Consider the following 11,782-nt stretch of genomic DNA (forward strand, 5'->3'; position numbering starts at 1 on the left):
AATCCTCCTTGGCCCAAGGGGACAGGTATTGCCATTTCTCAAATTCAAGCCAACAGGTTGTTGGGTGCACTGTGAACAGGTCACTTTCCAACCTCTATCGTGAAGTGAGAGTCCTGTATGGTGGGGGTTTCATAACTCATTAAGCCATAGTGAGAAAAACAGAGACACAGGCACACACATTCATACCACAGAGCAAGAAGGCAGCTGATTTTCTAACCAGTGAGAAGCTGCTCTGGATTCACCAAAGAAAAAGGATGCCTTGGGCAGAGAGTGACCAGAGAATAATTTTCTACTGCCTCTCACCACACGAGACCTATCAAATGAAACGAGCAGGGGGCAGGTTCAAAATTAGTGAAAGGAAGCTTTTTTCCCCACTCAATATGTAGTTAAAGCAGGGATCTCCTTGCTGCAAGAAGTTGAGGTAAAAGTTCAAAGAGCAGCTAGAAAAGCTGATGGAAGGAAAAAAAAAAATCCTCCAATGACTATTATATACAACAACACTACATCTGGTTCAGGAATATCTGAGCTGCAAATTGTTGGAGGCTGGGTAAGTATTTTGAGCAAGGACTGTAATAAGGTTGACCTGTTCTTAAACTCTTCTTAGTGCTCTGCTTCAATTCTTGTTGCCACCAAGATGCTGAGCTAGCAGGACCTTTGGCCGTACTGTATCAAACTTCTTGTGTTATAGGCTTACAGTTTTGACAAAACCATAAAGAGCACTGGGGACAGTGAATGCCATTCGTGCTTAATACGAAGATTGAGAAACAGACTATAAGGACTGAAGAGATTTGTTTAAAACTACTTGTCACCTTCAGACAATTTCTATCAATGTAGTCTTTTTTTTTCCGCTCGGCCTTCCATTATTATGTGTTATACAACTCCTATGAACTGAGAGTACATTGCAGCATGTAAAAGGACCTTTCTTCTTCTGTTTTTTTTTTTCCAGAACTTGATTCTTTCCAAGACTTTTTAACACCCTACCTTGAGCAAGCCCGTCAGATCTGGGCTTGGTTGGTTGGAGCAGCTGTGGTCGGAGGCATCATTACTGCTGTGCTCACAGGGCTCATTCTGGCCTACCAGAAGAAAAGAAGAGGAACTGCTTCAGAGATACAACCCTTGCTCGTAGAAAGTGAAGATTATAACAATATATCTTATCAGTCCAATTTCTAGAGGCCTCCAGTAGCTCAGTGGTGTTACTAAGGTGCTAATCAAGCATGCAGTGTTTGATTCATGTTTACAAGTACCTTGTTGAGGTGTGCTTCATAAGCAGGCTGGGCAGTCTTGCTCCTCAAGCAAGTTTGAGGCAAGCTTGCTCCTCTTGTAACCTCCAGTGTTGTAGTGTCTTATCAGATCCACTCCTACAAAAATCTCCCACATCCAATATAAGGTACCACGCCACCCAAAACCCACCATGTATTTCCTATGCTTCATTAAATAACACTCCTGTGAAACCAGACTGGCTCGTGTGTTGACGGCTTTGATGTATAATTCTCTGCTCTTTTACTTGCTCTTTGTCGTGGTTTAACCTGGCTGGCAACTCAGCACCACGCAGCCGCTCGCTCACTCCCCCCCTCCCTCTGTGGGATGGGGGAGAGAATCGGGAAGGAAAAAAAAGGTTAGAGCTGTGGGCTGAGATAAAGACAGTTTAATAAGAGAAAATAATTATAATAGTAATAATGAGAATGATAACAGAATGTACAGAATATACAAAACGAATGATGCACAATGCAATTGCTCACCACCCACTGACCGATGCCCAGCCCGTCCCAAGCCGCGATCAGTCCCCGAGCAGCGAGCAGTCTCCCCGCAACCGACTGACCAACTAACCCCCCCGAGCATGACGTTCTATGGTATGGAATAGCTCTTTGGTCAGTTTGGGTTAGCTGTCCTAGCTGTGCTGTACTCCCAGCTTGTTATGCACCTGGCCAAGCAGGAGAAGCTCAAAAAGTCCTTGAGTAGTCTGAGCACTACTTGGCAACAACTGAAAACATCAGTGTGTTATTAACATTCTTCTGGTACTAAATCCAAAACACAGCACTATGCTAGCTTCTATGAAGAAAATTAACTCTATCCCAGTCAAAACCAGGACACACTTTTACAGCTGTAGGCTCTAATCCCACATCCCAATCCATGTGATTGGTGCATGGATTTCGGGAGAGGTGCCTGACTGTGCCATTGGTGCTACATTCACTCTGTGTTTGCGTGCAAGAGCAGAAAGAGCCCTTTAATAAGCAAAATACGTGGTGTCTCTGAGCAGAGTGAATGACCCATAGATACGTTTTTCTTCTAGGATAAAATTATTTTCCCTCCAGCTCCTGTAATGTCCTGTTTGTCCTTGATTGAATGCCATCAGCAGCAGAAAGCAAGCTCTCAGAAACCACTTTTTGTCTCAAATGCTCCAGTTAGTGGCCTTCTAAACCATGTTGCATTTGCCTGGGGAGCTGAGGGGTTTTTAGGAGATGAAACCCAGTTTCACTGTGTCCTCCTGTTAGTTTGTTGTAATGATTGCTCATATTAAGGTTGACTATTGATTGCTCAGCATGCATATATTCCCTACAGGTAATCCATACATAATGAAACAAAGTGTGGTGGGTTGACCTTGGCTGGACACCAGGTGCCCACCAAAGCCGCTCTATCACTCCCCTCCTCAGCTGGACAGGGAAGAGGAAATATAACGAAAGGCTCGTAGGTCGAGATAAGGACAGGGAGAGATCACTCAGCAATTACCATCCTGGGCAAAACAGACTCAAACTGGGGAAATTACCTTAATTTATTGTTAATCAACTCAGAGTAGAATAATGAAAAATAAAACCAAATCTTAAAACACCTATCCCCCACCCCTTCCTTCTTCCTGGGCTCAACTTCCCTCCCAATTTCTCTCCCTCCTCCCCTTGAGCAGCGCAGAGAGACGGGGAATGGGGCTTGGGGTCAGTTCATCCCACGCTGTCTCTGCTGCTCCTTCCTCCTCAGGGCAGGACTCCTCACACTCCTCCCCGGCTCCAGCCTGGAGTCCCTCCCACGGGCTGCAGTTCTTCACCAACTGCTCCAGCGTGGGTCCATCCCTCCCACGGGCTGCAGTCCCTCAGGAGCAGACAGCTCCAGCATGGGTCCAGACGGCTCCAGCATGGGTCCCCATGGGGTCACCAGCCCTGCCAGCAAACCTGCCCCAGCCTGGACTCCTCTCCCCACGGGGCCACAGGTCCTGCCAGGAGCCTGCTCCAGCATGGGCTTCCCACAGGGTCACAGCCTCCTTTGGTCACATCCCCCTGCTCCGAAAAACATGTACTTTCACCATTGGTCTGAGTGCTCTTTCCTAGTCAAGAAGAGCCATGGGACCTCTCAGATGAGGTATTTTCTCTTACAGCTGCCTCCAATGAACATCCTCATGGAGCACTGAAAGGCATTATTTTGATATTTGTAGGCCAACTACATGGATTCATCTCCATTTCAGGGCAATTGGACTGGAATTGTCCTGTGAACTACAGAAACTACAGCTCTTTACAGAGCGGAGGAGACACAAAAGAGTAAGGGGCTGGTATGTCTTGGGACAGATGCACCTACAGCAGATGTTTCTATAGGAGTGTCATTCTGTGATTTGTCACATCAAAGTATTAATATCCCTCGTTAATATCACAAGTCTTATGAGGAGCGGCTGAGGGAACTGGGGTTGTTTAGCCTGGAAAAAAGGAGGCCCTCTACAACTGCCTGACAGGAGGGGTTAGTGAGGTGGGGGTTGGTCTCTTCTCCCAGGTAATGGGTGATAGGACGAGGGGAAATGGACTCAAGTTGCACCAGGGCAGGTTTAGGTTGGACATCAGGAACAATTTTTTCAATGAAAGGATTGTCAAGCATTGGAACAGGCTGCCCAGGGAAGTGGTTGACTCCCCATCTCTGGAGGTATTTAAAAGTCAGGCAGATGAGGTGCTTAGGGACATGGTTTAGTGGTGGGATGGCAGGGTTAAGTTAACAGTTAGACTTGGTGACCTTAAAGGTCTTTTCCAACTGTCCTGGTTTCGGCTGGGATAGAGTTAATTTTCTTCATAGAAGCTAGCATAGTGCTGTGTTTTGGATTTAGTACCAGAAGAATGTTGATAACACACTGATGTTTTCAATTGTTGCCAAGTAGTGCTCAGACTACTCAAGGACTTTTTGAGCTTCTCCTGCTTGGCCAGGTGCATAACAAGCTGGGAGTACAGTACAGCTAGGACAGCTAACCCAAACTGACCAAAGAGCTATTCCATACCATAGAATGTCATGCAGGGGGGAATTAGTCGGTCGGTTGCGGGGAGACTGCTCGCTGCCTGGGGACTGATCGCAGCTTGGGGAGTGATCGCGGCTCGGGACGGGCTGGGCATTGGTTGGTGGGTGGTGAGCAATTGCATTGTGCATCATTCGTTTTGTATATTCTGTATATTCTGTTATCATTCTCATTATTACTATTATAATTATTTTCTCTTATTAAACTGTCTTTATCTCAGCCCACGGCTCTAACCTTTTATTTTCTTCCTGATTCTCTCCCCCATCCCACAGAGGGGCGTGCTTAGTTGCCCGCCAGGTTAAACCACGACACCAACCTAAACGATTCTATGATTCTATGACCTTCTCCTGATGTGGAAATCCTGGTTTCAAGGAACATACAAGGACATTTGCAGTCTCTCAACGATCCTTGACTGAACAGTAATAGTCACAAAACCAGGCAAAACGGAAGGTAGGAATAAAAGTACCAGTGTATTCCACTAGCAGTAGAAGGAAAGGTCACCATTGACATCCTCAAATCCAACCATAACCCATCCCCTGGAGCTAAATGACTGACTGGTGCCTGCTGATTTGCTCCACTTCCCTGATTAAGGAAGGCATGGTCTGAAATTACCTCCAGCTTGAATTGAATTGAAGCTGTTCTCCCACTTGAAAGGTTCCAGTCTTAAATCCAAAATAGCTGTCTCTTTTCCCATGGCTTCTGATGGATGATCTGAGATACTAGTAGATGTGTGCTCTCCAGTATCTTAGAAAGTATTGAAACCAACCACAGTGCATGGGATTTTAAATGCTTCTTGGCACAGAAGCATAGGCAGGAGAAAAGGAATTACGATAACATTTCAAGTGGCCAGTTCAGTCATTTCGTTTGTATTTTTTATAACCCAGGATATTCTATTGGTAGAAATAAATACTAGTTGCAGAGGAAAAATATCCGCATTTAAATTTTGACTTCATAAATGTTGATTGGTTTCAAAGTCAGATAAACACAAATATTTTTATACAGTCTATTTGAGGACACCACTCAAATTCTGCAACTAGTAACTATTTGATCAATTCCTCTGGACTACTTCAACTAAATAAAATGGAAGGGAAAAAACTCTGACAGCCATGCAGTGAAGAATACCCTTTGGTGCTCAGTGGTTCTTCTAAAAGCCTTGCTTGTTTTGTTCAGGAACCATGGTTTGGCTGAAAAATTTAAAATTATTATCTCATTGTTATTTTGCGAAATTCTTCTGAACACATATGAAAAAGGTAACAGAAGAACTTTGAAAGGGAAATCTTTGGGGACAGAGAAAGGCAGGATTCAAATTAAAAGTGCTTTTTAATCCATAATTGTTCACAGAAGCTTGAGTTGCACGATTGCCTGGAAATCCCGGACTCCCTGCTCCCACTCAGCTCTACTGGGCAGATGGAGAGCTGCGAACACAGAAACAGTGGCAGCCACAGTGGATTTGAGATACAAAGATTCTTTAAATCTAGAGAGGGAGAGTGGAAATCCCACAGGCTCCCAGGGGCTTCCCAGGCAAGGGGTGTCTCCTGCGAGAGTCTGAAGCTGGTACGCTTCTGGGGTGCCTAGTCCTGGAGTTAGAATGTGACAGGAATGTGTTGGAGTTGTGCACCTTAAAAATCCCAAATGTTCAGATTTGAGACAGTCTGAATGGCTGTGGCTGTCTGAGACAGACTGCGGCAGCACCATGGTCCCTGGCTGGGTGGATGCCCTGGAAGGAAGAGAAATCCTGTGTTTCACTGGAAGTTTGTTGAAAACATTGCCTTTCTGAAAAATATTTTGTGTCAGTAAAGCGATATTTTCCTTTGAAAAGCTGTTCTGATAGAAAAACCCTAACTATATTAAGCAAGTTTATCCCAGCCTTTGCAATATTTCACTATATCTGGTGACAGTGCCTCATTTTCACATTGGTTAAGGTAATTATTACCAAATGTCATCCCCTCGCAAAAGACATGGCCAACATATCATTTCTGATTAAATTCCTCATCTGTTGGTGTCTTTTCCACAGAAAATCTTCACCAGTGTTCCCTGGGCCTCCCTCCTTTGGCCACAGAAACTCATCATCTGTGGAAGAAAGAAGTGGAGATTTGACTCATCAGGTCGTCTAAATCCTACTTTTTGCCAGCTGTTGATCATCCCTTCTATTACTGAAAGTCTCTTTATGGTCTTCTCAGAACATCTACCAATTCCCAGGCAAGATTCTTCCTTTCCCTTGTCTTCAGTGGAAGATCTAACAGCCTGTTCTCTTCCCCCTGAAGTTTCACCACAGAGATCCCAATCTCTCTCTAACTGATCAAAGGAAATTTGTATCCCCTTCATACTTGTAGCCATACCCAAGAATTTTTTCCCTTTAATTCCCACTCACCATATGACCTGGAGACCATGTCTGCTTTGAGAGGAAATAAAGAACACAGTAGCCTTGTTTTGAACAGTCAGCGTGATCTGTGGCAGGAAATAAAGTCTATATTAATATTATGTACAGTTCATATTAAACTTAGTAACTAGGACAAACTTGATACAATAAGCACATGCCAGTTCTCTCCATCATTGTGGGGTTTCTGCTTAGGCCACGGGCCTGATGATAGTTTGGAGTTAAAACTCTGCAGAAGTGTATCTGACTCTGAGCACACAAAACCCCAAATGGTCCTCTTTTCTAAGCAAGCTGCAAAGGTTCCTCCAGAGTGGGAAGTGAACACTGCTGTCAGGTGGGGATTGACTACACCAATCTTAAAGCGACTACTTTGGGACAGCAAAAAGTGTCCTGAGGACATGTCTAATCCTTCCCATTGACTTTTTGGGGACTTTGCGTGCTAGCTTCGACCATCCACCTAGTTTTTTGATGGCTTAGAAGAAGGGAGAAGACTCTTTCAGCACCATGGCACTCAATGTCTTCTTGGCACACCTACCCACACCTGACAGGGGACACTGTGCTTTCTGTCTGGATACAATAAATGCAATGGCACATCCTTTTTCTTTTCAGGCTCTTTTTCAGTCTTGTGCTTAGTCCTGGGCCCAGACATACATAAGTTAGGTGTTGAAGGACCCCTTCTCTTCATAAGTGCTTCCCTGAGATGGCAGCTGGAGCTCCTGCATTGTTTTTTGTTGGGAATAATGTCATGCCATGAGGTGGTGCTTGCCATATAATCTCACTGAATCAAAGTGGGCAGAGCTTAAACACAACCCTGCCTTTACTTTTTCTTCTATCTGGCCAAGATAACTTAGAATCATAGAATCATAGAATCACTTTGGTTGGAAAAGACCTTTGAGATCATCGAATCCAACCTTTAACCTAACCCTGACATTCCACCACTAAACCATGACTTCCCACACTGTGTCTCCCCTTCTGAGACAAGAAACTTTCCGTTGGCATTAGGCAGCTGGCTCAGGCTTGGGGAGTTCATTCTGATAGGATCAATGCCAAAACCAGGGCATTCCAGTGCTTAGTGCCGTAAAATCCAGAGCCTGTGTATGTAACCCATGCAACCACATGCTACCTCGACATCAGTAGGCGTTGAAGTTAGCTTCTCTGAAAACACTTGTCAGATGAGTTGCAGTCTGTTTGCAGTGGTGTCCAGCGACAGGACTAGGGGCAATGGATGCAAACTGAAACACGAGAGGTTTCAGTTGAATATGAGGAAGAACTTCTTCACTCTGAGGGTGGCAGAGCACTGGAACAGGCTGCCCAGGGAGGTTGTGGAGTCTCCTTCTCTGGAGATATTCAAAGCCCGCCTGGATGAAGTCCTGTGTAGCATGCTCTAGGTGAGCCTGCTTTAGCAGGGGGGTTGGACTAGATGATCTCCTGAGGTCCCTTCCAACCCTTACGATTCTGTGATTCTGTGTGATTCTGTGATGAGGATCCCACCAACTTCAGCATCCAGGGTCGTATTTGCAGTATCAGCACCATGTTGTTTCACAAAATGAAACAAAAATATCATATGGCTGATGTTCAGAAATCTTCCATAGGTTACCCAGCAGCTTCATGAAAAAATACTCAGTATTCATAGAATGATAGAAGGATTTAGTTGGAAAAGACCTTTAAGATAATTGAGTCCAACTGTACCTGTCCAGTACTAAACCATGTCTCTAAGCACTTTGTCTACCTGTCTTTTAAATACCTTCAGGGACAGGGGTTCAACCACTTCCCTGGGTAGCCTGTTCCAGTGCTTGATAACCCTTTCAATGATGAAACTTTTCCTAATGTTTAACCTAAACCTCCCCTGGTGCAACTTCAGACTATTTCCTCTCATCCTACCGCTTGTTACTTGAGAGAAAAGACTGACCCCCACCACTCTACAGCCTCCTTTCAAGCAGTTGTAGAGGGCGATAAGGTCTCCCCTTAACCTCCTTTTCTCCAGACTCAACAACCCCAGTTCCCTCAGCCGCTCCTCATCAAACTTGTGCTCCAGACCCCTCACCAGATTCATTGCCCTTCTCTGGACATGTTCCAGCACCTCAATATCCTTCTTGTAGTGAGGGCCCCAAAACTGAACACAGTATTTGAGGTGCAGCTTCACCAGTGCCGAGTATAGGGGAAGGATGACTTCCCTGGTCCTGCTGGCCACACTGTTCCTGATACAAGCCAGGATGCCCTTGGCCTTCTTGGCCACCTGGGCACACTACTGGCTCATATTCAGCTGGCTGTTTACCACTACCCCTAGATCATTCTCTGTCAAGCAGCTTTCCAGCCACTCTTCTCCAAGCCTGTAGCGTTGCATGGGGTTGTTGTGACCCAAGTGCAGGACTTAGCTCTTGGCCTTGTTGAACATCATATAATTGGCCTTGGCCCATGGATCCAGCCCGTCCAGATCCCCCTGTAGAGACTTCCTACCCTCGAGCAGATCGACACTTCCACCCAGCTTGGTGTCATCTGCAAACCTGCTGAGATTACACTCAATCCTCTTGTCCAGATTGTTGGTACAGATGTTAGAGTCCCAACACTGAGCCCAGGGGAACATCACTTGTGACTGGCCTCCAACTGGATTTAACCCCATTAACCACCACGCTTTGGGCCTGGCCATCCAGCCAGTTTTTTACCCAGCAAAGAGTATGCCTGTTCAGGCCATGGGCAGCCAGTTTCTCAAGCAGAATGCTGTGGGAAATGGTATCAAAGGCTTTACTAAAGTCCAGGTACACTACGTCCACAGCACTTCTTTCATCCACTAAGCGGTCACCTTTTCATAGAAGGAGATGAGGTTAGTCAAGCAGGATATGCCTTTCATAAACCCATGTTGACTAGGCCTGGTCTTCTGGTTGTCCTGGACGTGCTATGTGGTGGCACTCAAGATGATCTGCTCCATGACCTTCCCCAGCACTGAGGTCAGACCGACAGGCCTGTACTTCCCCAGATCCTCCTTCCAGCCCTTCTTGTAAAGGGGCATCACATTTGCCAACCAAAGTGGAACCAGGCAAGTGGAACCTCTCCAGGACTGCTGAGAAATGATGGAAAGCACCTCAGTACCCTTGGGTGGACCCTGTCTGGCCTCATGGACTTGTATATGTCTAATTGGCCAAGCAGGTTACTAACCATTTCCTCTCGGATCATGGGAGCTTTGTTCTGCTCCCCATCCCTGCCTTCTGGCTCAGGGGGCTGGGTAGGAGAAGAACAGCTGACCTTACTATTAAAGGCTGTGGCAAAGAAGGCATTAAGTACCTCAGTCTTATGCTCATCCTTTGTTACTATAGTTCACCCTGCATCCAGTAAAGGATGGAGATTCTCCTTGACTTTCCTTTTGTTGTTAATATATTTATGGAAACATTTTTTATTATCTTTCACAGAATTGGCCAATTTAAGTTCTTGTCGGGCTTTAGCCCTTCTAATTATCTCTCTGTGTGACTTTGCAGTATCCTTGTAGTCCTCCTGAGATGCCTGCCCCTTCTTCCAAAGCTCATAGACTTTCCTCTTTTTTCTGTTCAGCCAGGCCATTTTTCTTCCCTGCTGGCTCATCTTTTGGCACATGGGGATGGCCTGCTCTTGTGCCTCCAGGATTTCCTTCTTTAAGAACGTCCAGCCTTCTTGGGCTCCTTTGCCCTTTATGACTGCCTCCCAAGGGACTCGGTCTACCAGCCTCCTGAACTGTCCAAAGGCTGCCCTCAGGAAGTCCAAGGTGGCAGTTCTGCCGACACCCTGTTGTTTGCCTCTGGCCTTTGCAGGAGACTGTTACCTCTGTGAAGTTTTTCATTTTCTAGCCTGATGTCTTTCTTCCCTGAACTGTTAAGAGCCACGTTTAGTCAAGGCAGGACAATGAGCAGCTGCCAGTCTTTTTCATTCTGTTCTCCCTCCCACATTTTCCCCAAATTTGTATTTTTAGCACCTGTCCTCTCCATCGAGTTAAATCTGTAATTCACCATCTGTGTATACACATGTGTGCAGGGATGCAAGTCCTTTTGAATCAGTCTCCATAGAGAGCTGAAAATTGGCAGCAATGAGACCTTGTCATTAAAAATGGCCTTTTACTGTAATTTTTGTAATAAGCTCTGAATCAGATATGAAGTAGCTATTATAACTACAGAAACCCAGCTTATTCCTGTATATCCATCTTGCATCCTTTAGGCTTTCTGAAGTCCTATACATGGACATTTCCCCAAGGAGTCTGCCTGTTACCTCCTTCTCTTGAGGGTGTCAGGCATGTAGTGCCAAAAAGTTCTGGAAATCTGCTGGATTAGTAAAATATGTGGAGAAACTTGTTCTTCCCCTGCATACAGACAAAATCCCCTTTGAAACAAGAACTCAGCAATAAACATTAATTCTGGACCCTAACTGTGGCTTGGCACATTGGATCATCTCCCTTCATGCAACATCATTCAGCCTTACCTGACTTCCCTCTCCTGCCACCCCACACTGCACTGTTTTATCTGTCAGGAAAAGGGATCCCTGAGGGCTCAGTGGTGGGATTGTCCCACGTTACTGAGGCTGGTACAGTGACGGCAATGCAAAACAGCCCACAGGGGTGGTGCCTACATCCGTGCTGTCTGAATGTGTCATACAGATTTTAAAGGAATTTGAATTTATAAAACCACCTCCGTTTTCCTCATTGTTTTCTGGAAAAAAAAATGCTTAGGCAATAATAAGAAAATAAGGTATTTTCGGGTCGATTGCATATTGTGGACAAATTTTCACACATTTTCCTGCAATCATGACAATGCTAAAATATTTCTGGTTTGAATTGCTTCTTGGAAAATTTAAGCACAACCATTTCACTGTGCTACTTTTTCAAACTGCTATACATCTTTCCAAGCACTTCTGACAACAGCACCATAAATATGAATAAATGAAAGTAGTCTGCAGAGCCTCTTAACTCTTAGGGCAGAGCCATGCACCAGGCTTTCCTTGCATGCCAATGCAATCCTCCTTGTAATCAGAATCTGTTTTTCTCCACCAGTGACCGATGCTGATGGGCTTTTTTGCAACATTAATGTCATTACTTTTCCTCCAGCTCCGGGAGGCTTCGCGCTCTCAGGCTCTTGTCCTGCTGGGGGACTTCAACCACCCCGACATCTGTTGGAAAACCAACACGGCAG

General features: G+C 45.4%; 1 protein-coding gene across 1 annotated transcript in view; it reads left to right on the top strand.

Moving 5' to 3' along the window:
• Positions 1–1,170, top strand: part of TYR (tyrosinase) — a 52,851-nt gene extending 51,681 nt beyond the window's left edge. The window contains exon 5 of the mRNA XM_009641682.2: positions 947–1,170. Within this exon, the coding sequence (XP_009639977.1) occupies positions 947–1,170 (224 nt within the window). The remainder of the gene's footprint in view (positions 1–946) is intronic.
• Positions 1,171–11,782: the final 10,612 nt, after the last annotated feature.

This window comes from Egretta garzetta, unplaced genomic scaffold (genome assembly GCF_000687185.1).
Source record: "Egretta garzetta isolate BGI_Z169 unplaced genomic scaffold, ASM68718v1 scaffold137, whole genome shotgun sequence".
NCBI classification, from domain to species: domain Eukaryota; kingdom Metazoa; phylum Chordata; class Aves; order Pelecaniformes; family Ardeidae; genus Egretta; species Egretta garzetta.